The sequence below is a fragment of the Leuciscus leuciscus genome (genome assembly GCF_965113295.1).
Source record: "Leuciscus leuciscus genome assembly, chromosome: 13".
Taxonomy (NCBI): domain Eukaryota; kingdom Metazoa; phylum Chordata; class Actinopteri; order Cypriniformes; family Leuciscidae; genus Leuciscus; species Leuciscus leuciscus.
The window spans coordinates 15,185,769-15,212,118 of record NC_138737.1 but is presented as its reverse complement, the minus strand read 5'-3'; the positions used below and the strand labels follow the sequence as shown (position 1 = coordinate 15,212,118).

Sequence of the window (26,350 nt, the reverse complement as noted above, 5' to 3'; positions counted from 1 at the left end):
CTGACACTGACAGTATGTCATTTACTCACTGCACTGAAGTCACTGCATTTTCTAGCCGTGTGGCTGTTATTAATGTTCAGTCCTGCAGTTGAGCACTCTATTACAAACTCGAGCTGCATATTTAACACATACTCCATTACAAAGATGAGATGCTGTCACCCCACTCAAAGTTATTATGGGATGTTTAGTCATGCCGGTCATGGTCATAATTCTGGCTCCACTTCATATTTCATTAATATTCAAATCATACAATGCACTGATGAGTTTGGATTCAGTATTAGTCAGTATCAGAAATCAACCAGATATTAACCTGTGGTGCAAAAAAAGCACCGTTTTAATGTTTTTTAAATGTCTTATTTGATTTATTTGATAAAAAAATACAGCAGAAACCATAATGTTGTGAAAGATTATTACAACTTAAATTAAAATATATTAAAATCAAAACATTATTTTATTACTGTGATGGCAAAGCTGAAACAGAAATCATTCTAAAAGGCTAATTTAGTGATCAAGAAACATTTCCTATTATTATCAATGATGAAAACAGTGAAAACAAAGATTTTTCTTTTCAGAATTCTGTGAAAAGTTGAAAACAGGTAATAAGAATCTTTTGTAAGATTATAAAAACTATAAATCAATTTAATGCGTCCCTACTGAATAAAAGTATTGATTTATTTTAAACAGTTATTGGTTTAATTAAAGTATTTGAAGTAAATAGCTGTGCAGTGTTTTTATAAAGATTAATAAACAAATTTAAAAAAGAAGCATAATATGTCAAATAAAATGCATAATCATATTTTTACATAAATGTAAAAAATTATTTTAAATAAATGTAATGGGGAAAATATCTGTTAACAAAAAAAAAAATTTCTGGCATTGGTATGAACATGACTATGAAATGGAAACACGTTACAATAAGGTCCTATACATTAATAATATTTCATGCAATTGTGTGAAATAACATTGAACAATACCTTTACAGCATTTACTAATCAAGGATTATTTTAATTTCTACATACACCTAAAAAACACAACAAATTTGAATTATATATATTAACATTAGTTGATGTATTATATGAACTATATGAATAAATTATGTAAAAAAAATATTGTTCATTGTTAGATCCCTAATTAAACCTCATTGTAAAGTCACACCATGCACAGGTAAAAGACTTGTGTACAGGTATAGTCACACATTTGCACACTTGAAAAACAATCAGTTCAAAGGTTAAGGCAGACACTCTTTTAATTCTTAAGTCTCTGTGGGTTTGTCTTTTTAAAATACATTGAGTGAGATCACCACTATCAAAAACTTTGAAGTGTGAGAAAAACGTGTTTAGTACTCTCAGGGTTCTGAATACTGTGACATATGGCACAGATCTGTGAAACACTCTGTATGGCACACAAGGATTCTCAGTAGTACACCTGTACACTTACAGTGGCACAAACAGTGATGGACACTGGGGGGAAACTCTAGAATTAAGACTTTATATTTGGTACAGATAAGACTATATTTATAAATCAAGGAAGTAGCATCCCAGATCATGACATTTCAAGAATACCAAATGATTGCGTGAAAGAGCCAACCCTGTTGATAGATACCTTATTGTGTGTGCATCTATCAGACTGTTAGAACAACTGTGCTACACTGTCAATATGTGTTCAGAGTTGAACAAATAGAGCTAGGCTCTTACACTCATTAAATACTATTACACAGAATACATTGTCATGCAGGAGGGCAGAATCTATGAATATGGTACAGGAGAATTCAAATTCACTGTGAATGAAAGCATCTTCCTTGTTGACATTTGTAGGGGCGATTTTTTCCACAAAAAATGGGTAAAATAATTTTTTGGATGAAAGGATGAAGAGTAACAGACTTTAGGGTCTATCCTGTCTTTTTGGAGGGTGGATAGGTGGTCAGGCAATTATGGGTATGAGGAAGGATAAGTGTAATAACCAAGTAAAATGGAAGGGTTCTGGCTGTTAAGGGACAGTTTGTGACTATTCGAGTATGATGTGTGCAGTGGAGATGCTATAGTTGGGGGATTGGGGGCAAGTTAAGGGAGTCCAGGGCGCTGTGGTAAAGTTCTCTTAATGCTCTCAGCAACAATAAACGACAAAACATCTGATTAAAAAGATGAGGCAGGGGCTCCTAAAGAGAGAGGGAGAAAGAGAAAGAGAAAGAGGAGGAGCAGAAAGTTAATGGCCCTGAACTTTATGTGAACTTGTTTAATTACATTAATCATTGTAAATGCTGATACACACACGAATATACAAAATACAGACGTAAAGGCCCATTCACACCAAGAACGAAAGCTATAAAGATAACTATATTAGCGTCTACATCAATGCACGATATCATTCGATTTATTAGAAGCATGCGGTGCAGTTTTGTCATTTGCTGCTTTAAAGCAGAATGGATTCTGATTGGCTGTTCTTTTTATCGTTCATTACCTGAAAAGAAAATCATCCTGAAAGTGATTTCAGTTATATAGAAACAATGTTCTGTGTCATTATCATTATAGGAACAATAGGACTCTGCTATTCTTTTACATTTAGAACGTTTTTTACAATTATATCTTTATTGTTAGTTATTGTCCTTGGTGTGAACAGGACTTACATCATCTAATCACCTGGGCCATAAAAAGAGTGTAACGGCATCTGAATTATCCTTATATAAAGAGATACTGATTGAAATTAAACTGATTCACAAACAACCAAACAGACTCAATAATGTCTTACCCCAAGGACGTGAACTCTGTTGTAGTAAGAACTAAAATCTTTACTGAGAGACACCAAGAATCTGCACACCTGATGGACAAACAAAACAATTATGGAAGGCTGTATTAATGAAGCCAGGACAGCAGATAGAATACGACATATGACTGGTTGAGATTGGACTAAATTATACTAATAAATTAAATAAATTAACATTACAAAACGATCCGAGCAATGAAACATTTATAAGTACCTGTTCTGTTCTTAAATTAACTCTAGCTCCGCCCCCTTCATGCTCCAGGACCTGTCCTGATTGGTCCAGCAGCTCAGAGAATGGAATGAGGTAATTGAAGAGAAGAAGCCACTCCCCCTAATAATGAAATGGCAACATTACCATCATATCAACAATTTTCTATGCCACCAGATCATAGAAACACAAAAACTGAGCTTGTTTGAATACATTTGGTATATGTCTTTATACATAGCAACTTGAATACTTAAAAAGGATGTGGAAAAAGGAAAAAATATGACCTTGTGCTTGTACAGAATATGTTAGTTACATATTGCTTTACCTCCTCTTTCAGGGCAGAAAAGTCCAGCTCAGTGCCTCCAGGGATTTCTGGATAAAGACCTACATATTTCAAAATAGACATGGATATTATTCACAAATAGACACAATATTTTTCGTTATATTACTACTTAACGTGCAATTAATCAAAAGGCGCAATGGAGAAAGATGGGAATGGATTTCTCTACTTCAGCCAAATCACAAAATTGTGCACTGCCCCAAACATCACAACCAATCAGAATTCGGTCACACTTTAAATTAGGGTCCAATTCTCACTATTAACAAACTATTAACTACAACTTTTGCTTCAAGAAACAAATTAATAGTTAGTAAGGTAGTTGATAAATGTAGGTATTGGGTAAGATTAAGGATGTAGAATATGGTCATGTAGAATAAGGCATTAATATGTGCTTTATAAGTACTAATAAACAGCCAATATCCTAGTAATAAGCATGCTAATTAGAAACTAGTTAATAGGGAGAATTGGACCCTAAACTAAAATGTTACCTAGAATCCTGCACCTCTGTTGCCAGACTATATTATTGCCTATTGTTGTTATATTCTGAACATTTCATCTACATTTTGTCTATAGTTATAGACCACATGTATCATCTTTCACTGCTTTTCTCTTACCTTAGTTTTAGAACAGTAACTAGCAGTAAAAAAAAAACATTTGCCTAATAAAGTTTGGACTTTAAACATGTAACAGCAGATTTGGGTGTAGTCATACTGTATACGCTTTAAAAAAACAACCTCTCCAAGTTTACTATCTTGACATTATTACTTTGATCATAAATCACAAGTCAAAACACTACAGTGTGTGTGTGTGTGTGTGTGTGTGTGTGTGTGTGTGTGTGTGTTACCTTGCTCCACCCCTTTCTCGTAGCTGCTGAAGAGTGTATGAAGACGAGCGCAGTTATACATGACAAAGACTCCACCCCTAGGGCCCTTTGTGGACACACCACTGTCCCGCTGCACATCTAAGGTCACCTGAAGAAGAGATGTCAATCATCTCTGATGCAGGACAATACATTCCACACATGCACATGCAAACATACTCACCGGACTTGTGTGTACTGTGGATAGCAGTTCAAACCTCACGGTGGCCGAGGTCATGACTCTAATGATGTCATCCCATGTCTGACCTAAAATAGTTTAAGGAAGAAGTAAATCTATATCAAGCACACATACAAGGTTTAAATCTGGTGTTAACATGCATCACAAACGTTTCTGGGCTATTTAGCTAATACATGCAGTTTAGTAGCTCTTTAAGATAAAAAGATAAGCACAGATAAACACACCTTCAACTTGGTCTCCATACTTCATTTCTGAGGCCTCTTTCATCTGAGCTTTTCTTAACCTACAGCAGTACACAAACAAACACTGTAATTATCAGACTTAGACAGTAGTCTTTTTAATATAGAATTACAAAGAGCTGTTGTAACAGTTAATAGAGTTGCTGTTCTAAAGTGTTTCCTTACTGAAGATACTGAGCTGCATTCATCTGAACACCGGGAGTTTTAACTGGACCACAAATCACTAATCTCTAATAGAGAGGGAGAGAGCAATCATTCATTAAATAATTTTCCAACAGAGATGGTCTAAAATGTAGTCACATCCAACTGTGAATCGTTTGAGCTAATCAATTTGGAAGCATTTCATTGACTTTTATGGGCTTTATTATTCTCTTAGCTTTGATATCATCAATATGCTAGTGTACACCTAAAAACTGACAAAGAATTCACTTTAAACAATTATACACACTTCAAATGAATAGTCTTATGCTGCGTTCCAGTCCAAAACTGTCATGCCCTTCACTCGCTAACTTCCCTCCGTGTCGTTCACTCGGATGTACGTCATTGCGAGTGCCCACTACTGGCGGAAACTGCAAAGGGCTGAATTGGAACGTCCTAAGCCCTTGATCACTTGGAATCAGCTGTGGAGTTTATTTATTATTTACATTTTTTTTCCCTTAAAGAATTTGTTTAATGCAGCATCCAAATGTTTATAGGTGTGTTTGGGTTGTTTTAAATCAAAAAAATTATAACTAATATATCATAAAGTTGTCTGTTGTGGTGGTGATTAGATGAGATATGTGGTGACGTCACAATCGTACTGCATTGTGGGACATATAGGTGCCTGAAGTGTACATTTGAAGCAGACTCGCTCCCTCTGTCAAAATCGAGGGAACGAGGGTCTGTCCATCTAAACTTCCCTCGTCCACTTCAAGAAGTGGAACGCACTTCAAAATGGCGGCAGGGATTCCCCCAAGGGGAAGTGCTTAGGGAAGTTCGCAAGTGCGTGTCTAAAAGTGGACTGGAACGCAGCATTACTCTTCCAGGAAGGGGAGCATAAATATTGATCAGACTTTTATCCAATCAAATGCTCTTTTATTAACATGATCCTCACCAAAATTCCAACTGCTACCAATTAGGTAGTAGCAAATCATGGTTTTTAGCTGTGGTGTAACGAATACAGAGCCCTACACATGACATGTGGAGAAAAATATATATACCGTGGCCACAAACTAAGAATTCATTCCCATGAATTAAGTATGAATTAATTTAGTAACTAATTCATTCCCTCGTTTTGATTAAACTAAAACAAGGGAACAATAGCCATGATTTGGTAAAATAAGGGGGAACAAATTCTTCTAGGGCCACAATTTACTAATTCATTCCCTCATTTGTGTAATTCGTTCCTTCATTTTAGTAAATCGTCTAACAGACGGAGCGTGTAGAATAGGAGCGCAATAATTCTGACTAAAATACACATTTTGGCAACATATTTTTTGTTAGAAATTAAGTGCATGTATAAATTCTACAAGTAACACAATTACAACAATTTAGTGTTTTGGTTTATTATAGTTTTTTATTTAGTCATTTTAATTTCTGCTTTAAAAATAGTAAGCAATCAGCTGTTTTTTGGTTTACACTGCAATGTTTTTATTTTAACAATTTTTCTTATAATGTACAAGATAGCCTACAAAGGCAAGATGTGCAATAACATTGGTTAAAATAATGGATTAAAATTAACTTTTAATTAGGGCTGTCAAAAGATTAATCGCGATTAATCGCATCCAAAATAAAAGTATGTGTTTACATAATATATGTGTGTGTACTGTGTATAATTATTTTGTATATATAAATACACACACATGCATGTATATATTTAAGAAATATTTGCATACATATACTGTATATATTTATATATAATTTATATTATATATAAATATAATTTTTTTATATATAAATTACACATTTTTCTTAAATATATACAAGCATGTGTGTGTATTTATATATACAAATTTAATTATACACAGTACACACACATATATTATTTAAACACAAACATTTATTTTGGATGCGATTAATCGCGATTAATCTTTTGACAGCCCTACTTTTAATGTATAATAATTTCTAGATATTTTATTTGATTTAACAAAAAAATAATGGACAGATTAATCGATTATCAAAATAACCGTTAGTTGCAGCCCTAGTGGCCACTATATATTTTTTTTTCCCGGATGTCATGTGCGGGGCTCTGCACTAAAACTTATTGGGGGGGAAATTAAACGAGTCAACAGGACAGAATATACAGAAAACAATTGTTTAGCGTGTAAAGCATGCTGATACAGCTGATGGGCAAATGTGTCTGTGTGGGCAGAGGGTGTGAAACCTGCACTGCCGTTTCACCCGTTGCTCTCCATAGCATGGCTGTTTGCTGCTGACGAAACTCATCTTGACAGGAAGTGACATGCAGGGCTGTTGCCGTAGAGACCTGAAGTACAGAAATCCATTACAAGCGTCCATCTAAAACATGGTAACTCACTATAATTTAAAGCAGACGGAGATGAGCCAGACAGAGGGTTCTTTTAACTCACAGGGAAATCTGCAGTAGCGCTGTCCAGCTGGGCCAGATGACACAATGCTTCTCTCTGCACTGAAAAGAGAGAAATCACTGACTGAGGAAAACTGAGGCTATCCAACAGATCATTCACTTAAACTGAGGCTATCATTCACTTAAACACTAGCAATGACTCCGTTCATCTCATCTTGATGCCTCTGGTGCAACTAGTTTGAAAAGATAACTGAAAATTGTAAAATGTTAAAAAGAAAAGCAGACAAATGTCACATTTTTTCTTTTTCACAACGCTAGTATGTGACAAATCAAATTTAAAAGCCAGTAACTATTCTTATGCATTTTCCATATTGATATTTTGCATGTCATTTATTTTCATCAAATGTAGGGATTCACATTATTACTAATAATCTGGTCATCATTGTTTTTCATGTTATGGCCGATAAATGACTGGTATTCTATACCATTTCGTCTATTAAATTAAAAATAAAACACTATAAGCTAAAATCATCATATTTTAAATGCCAAACGTGAATTGAGGCATCACAACATATATATTTTTTTTTTTTTTTTTAATCAATACTTATTTTGAGATTTGCTAACCAATATCGACTAATGGTGATAAAATAAAAAAGCTTCAATATCACATGATAACCAAATAATATTGCTTAATGCTTGTAAAAGAAAATATCTCTTAGAAAAAATCAATTTTAGCAATTGGAACTGTATTGGCCGATGACAGGGCTAAAATAACAGTAAAAAAATTAATAAAAATACAATACAATTAAAATCTCAACATCAAATATCCTCATGCAACCCTAATAAAGACATTTACTGACAAAACAGACACAGATCTTGTATCTAAGCCAAATCGTGAGAAATGTAACCCATTATATCCTTAATAAACACACACACATGCTCAGGTTCTACAGCTCACCTGTGCAAGTGCCAAGACTGGGATCATAACCCTGAAGATTCTCGTCCTGTACCACTTGTTTAAGGTTTATCCTAACTTCCTCTTTTATCCCTCTCTTCTCTCCCTCTATTTCCTCTCCCCTGCTTCTCCTCTTTCCCCTCTCCATTTCTCTGTCTCTGTAGGTCGAGTTCTCTAAAGCTTTTTTCATCTTCTCCTCCCTGTCCTCATTGGTCCAGCTGACAGGGACTGTCGGCCAATCAATGCCTAGTGTTTTCAGGAAGTTGACAATGTCACTCTCCTGTGGCAAGGCTGGACAAAAGGACACAGTGTACCTAAATGGAATAAAGAAAGAGTTGATTCCTCTCCCCCTTTTGGTCACAAAATGTATGCCAAGATAATGAAAGTCAAAGCACATTACCCTTGTCTTCTGAGCTGTGCCCCGAGGTGGTCGGCAATGAGAACGGTTCGTAGCTGCCCCAGAGCAAGCGTATCGGGAGATGGCACAGCTTGTTTGGTGTGGAGGGCAGGGCAGTTGATGAGGACACAGCCCTGTCTCTGAGCAGCAGGTCTCAGATATGGCATTATTCCACATAAAACCCGTTTGAATGCTGTGCAGCGATCCACACACACTCGCAGCCCTTCTGCCGTCACCTCAGTGGCTCCAATCGGCAATACACCGCTGCCACGAAGAGAGCGAATACCACTGAGAACATCACAGGGAACCTGGACAATAAATCAAAACTTTAGTTGAAAATGGTTAGGTGATTTGTAAAATGCACAAAACCAACATGAATGCAAAGATTATAACATCACCATGAAACGAAATTGACAACTCTTTTTTTTTTTTTTTTTTTTTTATGGTTTATTATAAATTATTTATCTGCACACATCTTTTTTTTTAATATATATATATAATATATTTAATCTTGTAATCTTCAGTCAAAAACATTTACGACCAGAAATTTCTTACATTTTGACCGGCTTAAACTCATTGAATTATTCACACTCCATAAACCAAACAATGTTTCTTGAGACCTAATGACCTAAAGAATCAGGAAGTCATTAAAACTTTGCGGTTCTCCAAATGCGTGTTATTTATTATTATTGGCAGACCCTGACCCAGATGTCACGGGCAGAGAAGAGTTAATCAGTTCTGCCGCAGGGTTCAAATGTTTTGTCGATGCGACCAATGTCAACAGTCTAGCTGGCGCCCTGCGTGTCTGTGCAGAGCTCGGCCTTACATTCTGTCAGTGACCCTCTCTGATGCATAACTACACGTCCAAGCGAAAGCTTGATACATCTAACACGGTGCCTCAAGCCATGCGTAAAGTCCCCATGCGGAGAAGCGCATCTGTCACTGATGCAGGCCAGAAGAGCTCATAACGTAGAAAATAAATAAACGCACACATAAGCACATATTTCAGACTGACCTCTCCACCCGCGTACAATGTCGTCAGAACCGTGTTGGGTGACAAGAAGTCGCGATTTCTCAGGTTTTTGGCGCTGCTCTCCTTGAACCAGAGCTTCTCTCGCTCGCGGATGATTTCGGCTTCATTTTCAGCGTCTCCCCGTAACGCGCCGCTCAGCGCTTTGACGGTGGACACGATGCTAAAAGGCACTGCTTCCTCCATGATTAAGCTCAATATGTTGACATTGTTATTAGTGCCTGAACTCGAGGATTGTTACTGAGACTGACTGTAGCAGCACTGCGGTGCTCTGCTCACATTGATCACCAATAAAAACAGATGTATGTATGGGGACCGGAACATTAAGAAATGTCACTGGTAAGAGGGGGACACATTTTCATGCAACACTAGTTCCTGGTTGCGACCGTTTGAAAGGCGCCATTTTGGGTGTGGCAAAATCAGATCTGTCAGTGACTGAAAAGAAAGTAAAACTGCTCTTCTGATCAAATGCGTTTTGTTCATAAGTTGTAGTTATTTTCAATAATATAAACTACACCTTTAGATATTGCAGGGATATTTTCCTTCTTATCACAGATTTTTTTTTAAAACATATTAATGTAGGCTATATGGCCTACTTCACCCAAAAATATTCAAAAATTCTTTTTTTCCCCTTCTTTTTTCTTTTTTTTAAAAACCATATGAGACATTTGATAGTTTTCGGTGAAGAAAAAAGCATTTATGTCGTTAATGTATTCACTACAAATCTTGCTTTATGCTGATATATGGTCATCATTTATTCATTTTATGGAAAACAGCAGCTTGGACATTGGACATTCTCTTTTCCTGAACTGAGTAAATGACAGTGAGTAAATGATAAGAGAATATTCTAGTTAAGGCGGTGAAATATTCCTTTAAGACTTTTTCTCTAACAATATAAGCAAAGCTTTTACTCTATTTAATGTTTCAATAGACTGCATCCGGAATATTGTTTCCAGTATAAACAGTTTTAGCATCAACACATTTTTAACAGTTGACTTCTGATGGAATACTCAAATATTTCCTTAATGTAACAGTGATAAAACAATATTTGTAAAGGGTTTATCTTTAGACAAATATATCGAAATGAGATCTGTTCACACTTCATACCAAGGCATATTTTAATGCTGGTTGTTTGGATGTTTATTTGAGTACTTCCGCTTTGTTTGAGGCAGGTAACAATTACCTGTATAAGAGCTGTACTTGGGCCAAATTACATATCACTTGTTGTTTTACAGTAAGATCTGGATTTGGTCCCAGATCAACTAAAACAGCAACACTGACTCAAATATTTTACTTTGTATCCTCTGGCCAGAGAACAATCTACAAACCAGATCAGTCAGCTTTTGAAAATACAAACCTAAAGAATTATTCAGGCCTAAAAGTGAAAAAGTAATCAAGTGATGTTTTGACAAAGGTTCTTAATTTATTGAAGAATTACAAAGACACAATTGATTTACTGAACACTGAAGAGTGGTAAATTCTGAAGATTTTTGATTGAAAACTCTGAAGGAATTGATGTTAATCTTGGCTGACACGAAGTTCCCGGTGGCGAAACATATTGATGGCGATCCGGGAGAAAACGTGTCATTCCAGAGCAACATCAGTACTTTGTCATATACACACGGTTTGCACAGACACAAATTTCTAAATAAACTACCTTTAAGCAAAATATTAACTTAATATTGAATATAGGCATAGTTATATTCAAAGACATTTCAAGAGTAATACAGAACTACAATATCATATCTGAATGAAGCCAAAACTCAATTTTCAACTTTAAGCTCCTGCAAGAAAGGAGGGCCACAGAATCCATAGCCAGCTGTCAATCAACCAAACAGCTGCATTATGGGTTCCGTTACCATCCAGACTGCTGTGGCCATTTTCAATGACAAACCAGGAATAAACACATCCAGCAATACTTGGTCATTCAACATTATTCCATATGGAAATTTCAACCTAATTACATTCATGTGTTCCTTTTTGTAAGTGAAAATGAAATAACATTGAAACAGCTTTTACCACAAACAAGTTTGATGTTTCCGCAAGAGAATTAAACTTGTTTATTTATCTTGCTTCATCTGTAGACTTCTATCTTGAAAAACCTGTTCCATATCAGAGAAAGAGTGGGCAGAGAGAGGGAGGGAGAGAGAAGGAGAAGGGGAGTTATGCAAGTTAAATGAAGACAAAATGAAAAGAGAGGATATAAAATGAACTAAATTAAGTCTCATGAAGTCAAACATAAAGAGGAACTAGCTTGAAATATGAAGCTTCATTTTAGAAATAACAACCTTGATGGCACCTAATAAATATTTGAGTGAATTCTAGTTGAAGTGATCTCTTCTCTTACTGTCCTTCCTTCTTTTACGTGAAGATTTCCTTATATTTCCCAAACACAGTGAAATGAGTGAGGGAAAAAAAAAATTTGACAAATGAATAAGAGATAGTTTGTATCAATGCACATTTACATTCTTATTTTTCCATTTCAGTGGGATCAACTTAGCAAAAGAGAAGATAAGTTAGCAAATGAAAGAAACAAGTGGAGGAAAGGTGAAGGGAAATGAAAGAAAACAACTTGTCACTATAATGAATAGCAAGCGAGGAAGACACATTGAAGATAAGATAAAAAATAGACAGGTATGAAAGAGATGAGATGAATAGGCCTAATTCTATGTTACCTGTTTCTGTCATTCCTGCTCTTTCTTGTGCGCACTCCCTCTCTCTCTCTCTGCTCCCTGGCTTGTGCGAGTTTGTCAAAGAGCGTTTGCGTATTTATGCCTCCTGACTTCCTCCTCAGAAATCTGAGGAACATTTTCACTTTCACTTCTTCACTAGGCTACCCACAACCTCCCCCCTCCAAACATCTATGTCTTTCCCTTCTCTTTTCTCTTCTTATAATTCCTGTCATCTCTCTCTTTTGATTTATATATATTTCTCTGTTAATCTTTAAACTTTATAAAAATATATTATGGCTGATTAACTAACTTCATTGTACGTGTAATGTATTTATGTAGACACACATATATATAGACACATATATATATATAGACACACACATATATATATATATATATATATATATATAGACTTCTAAATATAAATCTATATGAGAATTAGACGTGATTTTTTCTAATATTTAAAAATTTTTTTAGTTTTCTCAGAAAACAAGAAAGACAATACTACTGCACACATTAATATACAACTGTCAGTCATTTTTTGCTTTGTAGAAAAGCGTTAAGAGATCTGGGCCCAGCTGGGATGATCTTACTAACGGGCCAATATCAAATTTCATTTATGAGGAGCCACCTGGGGCTCTCAATCCAACCTGTCCAGGTGCGGGTCCATTAGTGAGCATGTGTGAACGCCTGTTTGGAAAGTCCGGTAGTTTTGGAGGTGAAGGCTGGTTCCCTTGAGACACGCTTGCAAAATGAGGAATAGTGTACCAATGTCAATGTCTAGCAGCCATTTACCCACACACCCACAGATTCAGGATTTGAAAATCAATTTATTATAAAAAAAAACAAAAAAAACACATGCAAGTCAAAACTATGTTAGAATTTACATGTCACAGGCAGATTTTTATGAAGGTATTCACATGCACACACCTAACTTGAAGTGTCAGTTCTCTTTTTAATAAACTTAACATAAATCGCATTAAAATAAAACACTTCCTGTTTCACACAGATTTAACTGCACTCGGTTTTCTTCACAGGACTGAAAACGTTGACAGTTTTTTGCTTATAATGATGCATAATATGCAGGTATGTTTGTATTTAACGAAACAAAACAAGAGTCAAGACAAATATGGTAAAATGTGGCAAAAAATGTATATTTTTAAACAAAACTTGTCAAATGATTACAATCAAAAACCATTTTTGACATGTAAGGCATCTGATACATACAGCACACGGCATGTTCTTCCCACAACCACACGTTCACGCACACTGGCATACGCTCACAGACATTTACACACGGGTTCTCTCCTCACTAAGAGGAAAGGCGGCTGGGAAGACGAGAAAGAGGAAGCTGAGGTTCTCGGTGTGTTCGGGTGCCTGAATGTGCAAAAGCACGTGTGGAAGTCCATTAATGGGGGTTTATGTGCATTTGGCTGTGCATGTACTGGCATCTGTAGTGTCTTTAAAACAGGCGCTTCTCATAGCTGAAAGAACAAAACAAAAGTGTCAATTCATTTTATGTATTTTGTTTAAATAAAAATGTACACTATATCATTCAAAAGTTCGGTTTCAGAAAGATTTTTTTAATGTTTTTTTGAAAGAAGTCTGTTATTCTCACCAAAAATGCATGTAAAGACAATATTGTGAAATGTTACTGCAATTTAAAATAACGTTCTATTTTAATATATTGTAATTTATTCCAGTGACGGCAAAGCTACATTTTCAGCATAATTTCTCCAGTCTTCAGTGTCCACATGATCCTTCAGAAATCATTCTAATATGCTGATTTGGTCCACAAGAAACAGTTATTATTTTTATTCTTGTTGAAAACAGTTTTTCTGCTTAATATTTGTGTATACCTTGATACACCTTCTTTCAGAATTCTTTGATGAATAGAAAATTCAAAAGAGCAGCATTTATATCAAATATAAATCTTTTGTAACATTATAGATGTATTTTCACTTTTGAATAAAAACTTTGAACGGTAGTGTACAGTATCTTCAGACTAAGAGTATGAATGTTCAACTACCTGTGTAGGCTGTGCACTCCACCCTCCATTTGAGCTGACATTGTCCTCTTTTCAAACCTCAGTTCACCAGAATACATCATTGCCCTGAGATAGATGTAGAAAGAAAGAGAGAAAAGGCGCAAAAAGAGACAATGAAAAATAATCTGTAATTGAACTCAAACATGCGAGTGTCTGTTTTAGCACTGCATTATTGTGTTAAAAGTGGCGTGTATAATATCTGTGCCACTAGTGCCATCAAACAGAATTGCAAAAATAAGAAATGATTGGTTGGAAACAATCAACACTTTTTACAATTTTGTTTGGCATCACTAGTGGCAGAGAAATGATACACTGCGCCTATAAGTGCATATAATTGCAGGTATGTGAGTAATTAGTGCGTTTGCATGTACCTCAGCTGTGTGAGGCTCTTAGCACCGATGTCTTGGCAGGAATGCTGTATGCCAACGAGGAGATATGGAACAAACTTATGGATGGAGCCTTTATCCTGAACTGCCCCTGAAACTCCCTGAGCTACTTTAATCTTATCACTCTCACTGAAAGAGAGAGAGAGAGAAAGAGATGAGAGAGTGAATTTGGTATATTTACATACTATAGGGTTTTCTGTCTTCTACATAATTGTTGTTTTACTTGGCTTTTATAAGCGTTAAATATTATGTTTTATCAAAACCTCAAGATCAGGCTAATTATCATCATGCATTAGTCTGTACAAGCAGATGTGAAACTGTAGTCAGCGTGAGGCGAAGCAGTTTAAAAAAAACATGGGGTAAACTGTAATTAGTGGGTACACACAGTATTGTGTTTGGGAGAGAATATATTTCTATGTGCTACCTGAAGTATCTGCTCTGTGAGCCCAGGTTCTTGTCCATGGCATCCAGTGAGCCCATCCCTCTGTACTTCTTCAGACGGATCCCATCCGAGAAGAAATATTCACCAGGAGCTTCAGAGGTGGCAGCGAGCAATGACCCCATCATTACTGAGAGAGAAAACAAAAGCAGAAGAGAATTTAGTTTCAATTATGATATTAGGCTAATACTTAAGATATAATTATCCTTTTATAAAAATTTTTAAAAACTATCAATAATAATAATAATGGTGATGATGACTATAATTAGGTGGTGTTATCGTTGACAAACTATTTTTTTTTAAATTGGTAATTCAAATAAAGATGAAATAAAATAAAACGGGTATTAAATAAAAGTTAGAAATCTTGCTTTAAAGGGATGGTTCGGAGTAATTTCAACCTAGGGTCCTTTGCACCATGACCTCGAGCCAAACACCCTCCCAGAAGCTTTTTTTCCCTTGTTTGAACATTATTAAAGTTAGAGCTTATTTAGAGATATCAGCCGAATGGCTTAGTGTAGGCGCTAATGGATCCAAATTTGTATCTCATAAATTACCCCACTAATAATGCCCGGAATGGTACCAAACTTCTACAGTAGTACAAATAGGTTCTGTACTCATAAAACCTTGGATCCATTAGCGCCTGCACTAAGCCATTCGGCTGATATCTCTAAATAAGCTCTAACTTTAATAATGTTCGACCAAGGGATCGGGGTCATGGTGCAAAAAGGTTGAAATTACTCCGAACCATCCCTTTAACTAACTGAAATTAGTTAAAGTACTGAAATTACTAAAACATAAAATAAATCTCAATGTCTTATCAAAATAAAAATGACAAGCGCTTAAACAAAACAACTAAAAGTTAAATTAAAATGAACTGAAAATAAATAAAACCTAAAAACAAAATATTAATAAATACTATGATAGTACATAAATAAAACAAAAATACCACCATCATTATTTTTTATTATAATAATTATACTAAACAACAGGCCACATTTTAAAGAATAAACAGTCTTATAATCTACTGCAGTGATTGCAAGTGAATCTCTCTCACCTGTAGATGCTCCTAATGCAAGTGCTTTAGCAATGTGACCGACTGTCTGAATCCCCCCATCAGCAATGACGGGCACGCCAAACCGCCGAGCATATTCTGATACCTTATACACGGCTGTTGCCTGTGGCCTCCCGCATGCCAGCACTGTGAGGACAATGAGAAATAGAGACCTGATTATACTTGACCCTTATTTACAAATTACCATTACTATCAACTTACTTTACACTAGCATATTCTACAAATACTAAGTGTGCAGATTAGGACAATAATATGCATTAAAACTGCTGTTCTGTCACAGACATCCATACTCTCTCTCACACACGCACAGACAAACAGACAGACTGTCACAATCAGTGTATTCTTTACTCGTGCAGTGATGTGACTTCAGTCAGTGACAATCAACGTTACAAAGACAGTATTACATGTGAATTTACAATTAGGCCAAAGCAAAAATTTATGAAAAAAAGAAAAATTCACAGAGTTCAAAGACAAGGTTATCGTTATATGAAATATGTGGATTTATAAAAGTGGAATTTTAGATGTGAGATTTTCTATCAATTGTGAGATGATAGGAGAGGAGAAAAAGGGATGCACATTAGCAAACCCTCAGCAAGTCTTGACAAACAAGAACGTCCGAGAGCCTGAATGGGAAGGACAAACCAAAGGGAAATGATTTGAGTTTTTCTCTTACAATCAACTAAATGTTTTGCTCCACTACCATATCTGTATGTGTGATCTTACGCAGGAATCCAACAAAACCGATAAAACAGCAGCGGTGAGCATGTTAAATGCACACAAACCTGTCAAACCCACATAATTATCACTGTTGACAGAGTGAAATCCAAAAGTCTGAGACCACTAGTGCAAACACTACTATTTTGATTAATGCAACTTTACTCATTAGCATAACAATTAGTGAAAAGTTGCATGCGAGATGCATGGAGACCCATGCTCTCCTCCTCCCATCCTATTCAATATAACTGATGCCCGGTTGCCGAGGGAGTTTTTGGCAATTTTGCGGTTTAATTTTAAACACAGTATGAGAGGAGAGGAGACAAGACATGAAGGGAGGAGCACAGAGAAATGAGCAATCCATTTCTATAGTCACACCATCTACACTGCATATAAAAAAAAAAAAAGTGTGACTGAAATTAGCAAAAACTATACTGAACTATAAAACAAAGACCATTTACCCATAACACCCTTTCTATAGTCACACCATCTACACTGCATATTGAAAAAAAAAAAAGAAAAGAAAAAAAAAGTGTGACTGAAATTAGCAAAAACTATACTGAACTATAAAACAAAGACCTTTACTGCAGTGATACTTATGACTGCAAAACACTCAGCTTTGTTAACAAGTGCACTTTATACGCTCCAGTGCTCTTTCAGAAGCTCTAAAAAAAGGTATTTGGACACTTTAGCCATACTTCCAGCATTTTATTATACAGATAAAACATTGAAGCAAGTGACAGACACAAACACTGCTATGGCCTTTCTCAGAACTAATTTTACTTTTTGTGCCAAACTGATAATGGCTTTTAATCAGCGGGTCCAAAATTGATTTTTTAGCAGATGTATAAAGTCAGTTCCCATCACATTAACTATGAAGATGATACACTGATGTTTGAAGAAAATGACCAAATATTTTTATTTATTTATTTATTTTTTTTACCACTACAATAGTTCAATATTTTATTATACAATGACACTCATACATGTTTAAGTTTGCCTTACATGTCCAATTACTTTTTTCCGGGCCACTGCACAAGCTAGTTCAAGTATGTTATTCTGAGGTATTCTGGGTAACAGACTTAGATCAGAGGAAGTGCCAAACACCATTACTGACAGGTTAAGGCTGATTTATACTTCTGCGTCGGACCTACACCAGAAGCTCTATGCTGTAGGCTATGCGTTGGTGTTCATTTATACTTCTGCGTCGTTGTGCGCGTTGACACGCAATTACACATCGAGGGAGCATGTGAAACCCAAGGGAGGGGTTCTAGCAGACCAATTACAGCTCTTGCGGTCCGCGTAGAATTAACGCATTGTTGCATTTTTGGAGAGGTGCACTTCAGGGTAAGCCGAAGGGTACGCATGCTACACACAGCCTACGACGTAGCTACGGTGTTAGTTTGACGCAGAAGTATAAATTGGGCTTTAGTCAGACAATGACAAGCATCCAAAACCCCAAAAACCAGCAACTACTTCTAATGATGCAGAGGATTTAACCAATCAATGCAGCAGGCTGTGGGAGAGGGCAGGCAGAGTGAGATAGTGAGCCAATGGGATCTCTGTATGGGGATCAGGGGGAGGGACTTACTGGAGTATCCCGTAACAGTAGTTGGGGTTTTGGGGCTGTGGAGCTTTAAACCAGGAGGAATACTGAGAGGAGCTAGAGAGAGATAATTATAGAAAGGGAGATAGAGACTGAGAAAGAGAGCACACTGTAGCTCTGTTTTAAAACCTAGTGAGCTGCCTCACTGCCTACATAGGCAGCTTCCTTCTAAGGAAGCATTCTTACTAATTGTTATGGAACCTCGTAAGGGATTGATTTGGAATGCATTACAAAGGCTGCAACTCTGCATGCCACACAGCTAGCGCTTCACAGGAGACTCGACTAGCAATTGATTTCAAAAGAGTTTTATATTAGCATGTTGCTAAGATAACAGCACGATTCAATCAAATATATTTAAAAAATAATGTATAAAAATGTTACACTCACAAATGTTTGGTAAGATAATACATTTGAATTACCCTGAATCAGTTTTACAGTATTAAGCAATAATGAATAAAATAAGTTTATTTTGAATTAACTTGTCTCTTGCTTTGTCAGCCATCTTAGATTTGTTTTCAATGCATTATGGAGCTGCAATATCTACACAATACACTACTGTTCAAAAGTTTGGGGTTGGTAAGATTTTTTTTTTTTTTTTTTAATTAAGTCACCTATTCTCACCAAGACTACATTTATTTGATTTCAATAAAATAGTGAAATTCTATATTATAATTTTCTATTTTAAAATGTAATCTATTCCTGTGATGGCAAATCTGAATTTTCAGCATCTTTACTCCAGTCTTCAGTGTCACATGATCCTTAAGAAATCATTCTAATATGCTGATTTGCTGCTCAAGAAACATTTCTTATTTTTTATTCATATTGAAAACAATTGTGCTTCTTAATATTATTTGTGGAAACCATGGTACTCTTTTCAAGGATTCTTTGATAAACAAAGTTCAAAAGAACAGCCTTTATTTAAAATATAAAACTTTTGTAAACGGGATAATAACGGGAAATACTGTCCGGTAATATTATCTTTACCGTCACTTTTGATAATGCACCATTGCTGAGTAAAAGTATTTATTTATTAAAAAAACTAAACAAAAAAGACTTTTAAACAGTAGTGTACCTCAGAAGGCAGCATAATTATACACCCTATCTTCTGGAACAGTCTTTGCTAAGTTTTGGAACAGAGCTGATAAAAAAAAGGGGACTGATGCAACTAACAGACAAACATCAGAACAAAAAAAGCTAAATTATGCCATAGACAGTGGAAAAACTGAGAAAAGCAAAGAAGAGCCTTCACTACCTCCATCATTCAAAGCGACAGAGAATATTCAAACAGTAAATGGACAGATGGACACTTATATAGACATACATATACTCTCTTAGAAAAAAAAAACAGGATATGCAGTAAAAAAAAAAAAAAAAAAAACTTTTCTCCACAGATTCTAAAACCCCAGAAAAAAAGTTGGGAAAAGAGAGGAAATGGGGGCAGTGCAGATCGTCTGCCAATAAATCTGCACAATTACCTCACAGGCCAAGCCAACTGCAGGGATATTTGGGAACTGGACTACTCTAACTATGTTAAAAGAGGACCAGAGGAGGCACTGGACATTAGGTGCTCCCTCTGGAGAAACAGTATGTGGGGAAACAGCCTGTGATTGGCTGAGGGGCAGGCAGCCAGGTGTGCGATTGGTGGACTGACCTTCTTGTGTGATGCAGATGGAGCCGCTGCCCATTCCCACTCTCAGAGCATCCGCTCCAGCGTCAATCAAATTCTTCGCCTGAGCCGCAGTCACCACTGCAACAGAGACAACTCAGTATGCATGTTAACTGTGTGTTTCTAGATGTTATGTTCAAAAAGTGTGTTTAAAACTAACCATTGCCACCAATGACTTGTAGGCTGGGATATTTCTCTTTTATATACTTAATCATATTAATCTGAAAGATGGAATTTCCTTGGGAAGAGTCCTAAATCAAAGAGAAAGGAAAAAAATGTAACCAAATAGGACAAAAATAAACTATCTTTATCCATTGATACACGGAGAAGGATTATGCCCAAAACAGGCCTCACCAGGACGACCACATCTACGCCAGCCTGCACTAGCAGGTCGAGTCTGTATTTGTCATCATTGTGTGTTCCGATAGCAGCGCCACAAAGCAGCTGTTTACGGGAATCCTTTGAGGCCAGCGGGAAATCTCTGTTCTTCTTCAGATCTGTCCGAGCGATGATGGCCACCAAACAGCCCTCCTCATTTACTATAGGAAGCTTGCCTATAGAAAACAAACACTGAGTGTAAGAATTTCACATCGGAAAATTATCTTGCAGCGTTCCGACTTCATTTGAAAAATGTATTTTTATGGCTAAAATCATTTTAAAAACGGGTAAATAAACAAATTAATTAACCTTTAAAAGTAGATAATAGATAGATAAAACAAATTACACGGGTACAATTTTATTATTTTTAAAAGATATTATAAATGCACTTGAGAATAAAAATACTAGAAGTTTTCCTATTGACACATAAATGCATTCTTTTTCTGATTGAAAAAAAAAAGCATTAAATTCATTAAATTGACAGTAAAGACATTTATAATGTTACAAAAGATGTTTCTTTTACGGTAAATAAATGTTGTTTTTGGACTTTCTTCCACAAAAGAATCCTGAAAAAAATCATAGTTTACAGAAACATTTTAATCATTTCAACTATTTTCAATAAGTAATAAAAAAATTGTAATAAAAAAAATGTTTCTTGAGCACCAAATCAGCATATTAAAATAAATCCTGAAGGATCATGTGACACTGAAGACTGATGTAATGATGCTGAAAATTCAGCTTTGCCATCACAGGAATAAATTACATTTTAAAAAGTAAATAAAAAATATTAAACAGTTATTTTAAATTGTAATCATTTTTCACAATATTATCTCTTGAAATACTACCCATTTGTAAATTTTTTATTTATTAAATAAACGCAGACATTTAAATGCAGGTTAATTGACTTATTAAAAAAATTTAAAAAAGAAAATCTTACCAATCCTAACCTTTTGAACAGTAGTATATGTTGCATGCAGCCAGAAAAAAAAAATAATGCAAAGTGATTGTCTTGAAGTTATTTTGTGGCACGCCACTACTAAGATAGATAGATTGTTTTATTTAATGACATGTCAGCATCTAAGGCTATTTTCATGGCAAAAATGTAATTACAAAAATACAAATATCATTTAAATACAATAAAACCAAGCAAACAAACACAATAAGTCATATTATAATTTTTTTATTTTTTTTATGATTAAGTAATTAACATGATAAAAAATCCAAAACCTTTTCAGGCATAATCTTACTAAATAAGTCCTTAAGTAAAATAACTTCATAAAAAGCCGCGTTTCCACCGAAATTACCCGGAACAATTTGTACCTGGAACTTTTTTCCCAGGAACTTTTTTTGCCCCAGACCGGTTGCTTTCTGCGTTTACACCGCGGTCTAAAGTACCGGGAAGGTAAACTGCGCGCAACTGCTCCTCCCAGTCTGCGACGGACAGTAATCAGCAGTTGCGCCACATTTATAATAAGTATGGAGGAGATTCAAACTGTGCTGCAGTTATGTATTGGTTTACTAACGAGGTAATTAACAAAACAAAATAGACGAGCACTGATACTAAAGCGTGTTCAGAAAGCTCGTATGCGTATAAAATTAGACAACGTATGTTATCAGTTATTGTGAGATGCCTGGGACGAACGCGCAAAAAAAAAATCCTCTTTCGCAAATACGCTTAAAAAAAGCCTGAACCCCGTCTATCAATCATAAATAGTGACAGTCTTGTAAATTGTTTGTTACTAACCTAACCTTGCAATAGATGACAATGTGTAAGCATAATGACTTGATAATAAAAGCTGTGGCAGAAAAGAGACGTGCACTGATAAAGCGTGTTCAGTAGCTCGTAATGCTAACGTTAGATATAAAATTTGTATGTTATCAGCTATTGCGGACATTGACCGTGAGATGGCTGGACGAACGCGCAGACCAGTTTTTTAAAAATTAAATTCCATATTTGCAGACAGACAACTCTTACTGCATGAAGCAACGACACGAACCGCAATAGATTTTTTAAAAAGGAAGGTTAAAAATAAATAAATGCTGCGTGGAATCATCCAACCAAAATGCGGCGTGAACACAACCAATCAGCTTGTGCAGCGCACAAGTCCCACCCCTGAAAGTTCCTGAACTTTGAAAAAGTACTACCTCATGAGCAGGGACTATCGGAGGGGGAAATATTTACCCGGAACTTCATTTAGACCCTGGTTCCTGCGGTGGAAACACATCGAGTACCAGCCCAAAGTTCCTAGTTCCTGGGGAAAGTTCCTGCGGTGGAAACGCGGCTATAGAGCAGCATTTTACTTGTATTAAACCCAGGACAGTTCAATAAAATGTGTTTAACAGAGAGGGGAATCTTACAAAACATGCATAGAGTTGGGTCTTCACCTTTAAGCAAAAAAGCATGAGTCAAACTTGTATGACCTATACGACATCTTGCGAATACCACTTGATCAGATCTAGTTTTAAGAGTCCACTGCCAAGACGTGGTGCATGAAACACTGCTATATAGGTTAATGAACAGTTAAAATTCATGTGAATGTTTTATTTGGTTCAAGGATTACTCCAAAACGGTCCTCAGCAATAAGAGGGTGAAGAAAGAAAAAAGGGTAAGGCGCTCTCATAAAAGCTTAAAGTCTACCCCACCTTTCTTGCTCCTCTGGAGGATTTCATTGGCCTCTTTCAGTGTCACTCCTGCTGGAGCTACAACCAGATCCTCCCTCTTAGTCATCACCTAAGTGACAGAAAGATAAGGTGAGTTGAGTTCAGTAAAACTGCTTAGCCCTCACCCTCTGTGTTAAGTCCCACCCACCTCACTGAGGGGCAGGTCGTGCTCCGACTCTTTGAGGAAGTCGATATCTCGTGATGAAATGATGCCGACCAGACATCCACCCATCTGTCCATTGTCGGTGATTGGAATCCCACAGAATCCGTGCCGAGCCTTAGCCTGAAAGACGTCTCTTACCCGCTCATTAGGACTCATCACCACTGGATCTGTAATGAAACCCTGTTCGTACCTCTAAGCGGGGGCAAATTTCCAAGTGGAGGGAAAGGGAGGGAGAAAAGTCGAGTGGAGGAGTAAAAAAGGATGTTCTATTATTAGGCATTTCTACTTGGGTGTCACATCAATACATATCACATAAAACAGAATGAGGTGTGGATTTCTTATTCAGAAGGACAAGGCAACTGTGAGGTAGGGGTCAGAAGAAACACATATATTACAAATGAGTAGAGAAGAGGAAAATGGTACACAAACATAAAAAGACAAAGACATAGAGATGTAAAGACTCACCTTGACCTTGCGGACTTCGTTAGCCTGGAACTCTGGAGTGCAGTTATGATGAATGAAGCCAATCCCACCAGTCAGCTGTGACAACACAACATTACATTAGGCCTTAGAACATAATCCTACATGCATAAAAGATCAATCTTTGTAAATTTAAGTTTGAAGACTTTTTTGATGAATTCCCTATTGAGGGATGAGATGTACCAAAGGGTCTTATTTTTACTTATAAAAAAAAAAAAAGCCATTAATTTATTCATGCCCAGCAAAAAACATAAATTTGCTATTGCTAATCAGTGGCATGTGGTTTTTGGGGAAACTGGACATAAGTCTTTTTTTTTTTTATCATTTTGCTCCCCTTTCCTTGAAGAGAAAGAATGTAAAATGTTTATGTCTGGTAAAGTGATTTTTTTAATCATCTTTTAGGACTAAATTTGGTCTAAAAGCTAACAGACATAGATTTACAAGGCACAAAACTCATGTCTTAATTCATGGGCCTTTAATTGATTTTATGGATATCAAAACATGAGGCCGCATTCTTGCAAATGAACTGTTCAGGTTCTTTTGTAACGGTATCTACACACATTAGTGCTTATTCAAATGTCCATGCAGTAAGACCACTTTATGTGATGAATTCTGTCAATCATCCTCTTACCGCCATAGCAATGGCCATGTCAGACTCCGTGACAGTGTCCATTGGCGACGAGACCAGTGGGGTTTTCATTGTGATCTGTTTGGTCAGCGCTGATGTCAGATCCTACAAGGACAGCCAAACAAAATTAAACCACATCATCCATCCAGAAGAGAAAAAATATTATACAGAGGAGATTGTTTAACTTACCACCTGGTCAGCTGTGAAGTCAATGTACCCTGGCAGAATCAGGAAATCACTAAAAAGAGAACAGAGAAAAGGGGCGTAAGAGTGTGAAAATGTGAGTGATGGTGATTCATTCATTTGAAGCTTTGTGATTTTTAACACATAATGTATCACTATTAATTGACAGATATAATAGAAAAAAAAAGTATCATGAGATTTAACACCGCATATATAGACAATCAGAAAACTTTGACAAACTAAGTGCAGGGTTGTTTGGAAAATCTATTTGGAAACAGTGCATTCATTATTCAAGAAACGTTAACATTATATATTTGCAAGTTTATTCTTGCAATTCGGCAGAAATCGCTGTTTGGAGTTTAATAATGATTCAGGGAATTATTGTTGACTCTAACCGATTTGCCAAAATTCAACTCTTTCAGCACTCTTCTCTTATCTCGTATACACTGATACATTCACTCGTTGATTATGTTCCAAAGAGTCTTTTTATCCATGTCACACACCATGCTGTTTACTAGTGTGTCAAGTAACGCCCCGTTTAATGATAAAACGGAGTTACGTCAATGCTGTAATCTTCTGTGGTAAACGTAAACACAGTTATTGGCGTCCAATTCCTATGTTAGATGATAAACAGAAATGCGATTCTGAAGACAAAAAACAGCTTTAACTCGGAGACGTTAAATGCTTTACATGGCACCAGAGAATTTGTAGAGAAAACAACCACAACATACTTCACAAAGTTCAAGCTATTTATAGCACATTTGGGAAGACCTAGCAGTAACATAGACAGCAATTGGTTTTGGGCAAAGGACAAGCTACTTGGGTTGTCAGTGGTTTAAGAATAGAATGAGTCTGCTTGTTTGAACTTGGTATATGGAATGACAGCAGAGGGACTCAGTGCTGAATCACCCACAGTTCATCATTACTTCCGAGTTCCGACATGTGAATCCACATGGCAGAGGTGGCACCGCACTGCACTGACATGTGCCTTTCACGGTTATATGTTTGTGTACTGACCTACGTGAAATTGAATTGCATAATAGATTAATGACACTGTGCTGTCACAATATAACATGCTGGATACTAAACCAGATAACTCGGACCGACAACGACACCTACAGCAACTCATTTTAGCTCTGTTTTAAACGAAGCTGCATACTGAGAGAGCACATCTGCAGTGCTGACTGGCAAGCCTGTTTAATGTTTAATAGCAAGCATATGGAGAATGCACAAGTGGGTATGAGGCACAACTCGAGGGGTATTTACTTGTAGGTAAGTCCGTCTCCGCAGTTGAAGAGCTGCTGTCCAGTTAGACCATCGTCAGGCACGTAGCCCGTCTGTCCGCTGATTAAATAGTCCGCCATAGTGCGTGAAAAGCGTCAAAGTCCAAATTCTCACTAGAGTTTTTCAAGACAGTAAGTTCTGTTCTTCTCTTTGCTTTATTCCGACACGGTCTTCAAAGCCCTTAATGACATTAAATATCGCAAAAAGCACAGGTTTTTTTAATGAAGTGACCGGTCTGAATAAAAAAGACCCAAGTGTCCTCTTATTTTGGGGACTGAAGCTGCCCCGTAGTGCCCACGAGCATCACACGTGTCTGTGTGGAGGACGTCCTCGTCTTCCGCAGACATAAATAAGGTGTCTTTGAACGTCACTTCCGGGCTGTAGCAGGGCGGCGTTTATTCACTAAAACGCGTTTAATTTTCCTGTTTATACGAGGGTCGGAGGGTGGGCTCTCGTTATG

General features: G+C 36.4%; 2 protein-coding genes across 3 annotated transcripts; both read right to left on the bottom strand.

Annotated features, from left to right (window-relative positions):
- Positions 1 to 1,228: 1,228 nt before the first annotated feature.
- dalrd3 (DALR anticodon binding domain containing 3) lies at positions 1,229 to 10,007 on the bottom strand. The gene is made up of 13 exons (XM_082188625.1): positions 9,497 to 10,007; positions 8,485 to 8,789; positions 8,088 to 8,398; positions 7,173 to 7,231; positions 6,968 to 7,069; positions 4,771 to 4,835; positions 4,591 to 4,649; positions 4,352 to 4,434; positions 4,153 to 4,279; positions 3,294 to 3,352; positions 2,975 to 3,091; positions 2,746 to 2,814; positions 1,229 to 2,155 (listed from the first exon to the last, which is right to left on the bottom strand). Exons 1-13 carry the CDS (start codon positions 9,695 to 9,697, stop codon positions 2,036 to 2,038), a joined length of 1,677 nt encoding a protein of 558 aa, XP_082044751.1. The 5' UTR covers positions 9,698 to 10,007; the 3' UTR covers positions 1,229 to 2,035.
- A 2,986-nt stretch (positions 10,008 to 12,993) lies between these two features.
- On the bottom strand, positions 12,994 to 26,206 carry impdh2 (IMP (inosine 5'-monophosphate) dehydrogenase 2). Of its 2 annotated transcripts, XM_082188626.1 has the most exons (14): positions 25,873 to 26,205; positions 24,613 to 24,661; positions 24,427 to 24,528; positions 23,781 to 23,855; positions 23,301 to 23,507; positions 23,135 to 23,222; positions 20,468 to 20,667; positions 20,274 to 20,364; positions 20,099 to 20,194; positions 16,110 to 16,253; positions 15,041 to 15,185; positions 14,602 to 14,745; positions 14,213 to 14,296; positions 12,994 to 13,667 (listed from the first exon to the last, which is right to left on the bottom strand). In XM_082188626.1, exons 1-14 carry the CDS (start codon positions 25,968 to 25,970, stop codon positions 13,646 to 13,648), a joined length of 1,545 nt encoding a protein of 514 aa, XP_082044752.1. In that variant the 5' UTR covers positions 25,971 to 26,205; the 3' UTR covers positions 12,994 to 13,645. The 2 variants fall into 2 exon arrangements, with proteins under 2 accessions (XP_082044752.1, XP_082044753.1); XM_082188627.1 differs by lacking the exon at positions 14,602 to 14,745 and having other exon boundaries at positions 25,873 to 26,206.
- Positions 26,207 to 26,350: the final 144 nt, after the last annotated feature.

What these genes read in the sequence shown, in the direction of transcription:
- impdh2 (XM_082188626.1), bottom strand. Translation starts at nt 25,970, where the DNA reads ATGGCGGACTATTTAATCAGCGGACAGACGGGCTACGTGCCTGACGAT. An exon ending in ACTTCACAGCTGACCAGGTG is followed by an intron (nt 24,529 to 24,612) that starts GTAAGTTAAACA and finishes CTGTCCTTGTAG; the next exon opens with GATCTGACATCAGCGCTGAC. An exon ending in GGAGTGCACAGCCTACACAG is followed by an intron (nt 13,668 to 14,212) that starts GTAGTTGAACAT and finishes TTGTTCTTTCAG; the next exon opens with CTATGAGAAGCGCCTGTTTT.
- dalrd3 (XM_082188625.1), bottom strand. Translation starts at nt 9,697, where the DNA reads ATGGAGGAAGCAGTGCCTTTTAGCATCGTGTCCACCGTCAAAGCGCTG. An exon ending in CGGGTGAAACGGCAGTGCAG is followed by an intron (nt 4,836 to 6,967) that starts GTTTCACACCCT and finishes CCTCTCTATTAG; the next exon opens with AGATTAGTGATTTGTGGTCC. An exon ending in ACAGAGTTCACGTCCTTGGG is followed by an intron (nt 2,156 to 2,745) that starts GTAAGACATTAT and finishes CTCTCTCTTTAG; the next exon opens with GAGCCCCTGCCTCATCTTTT.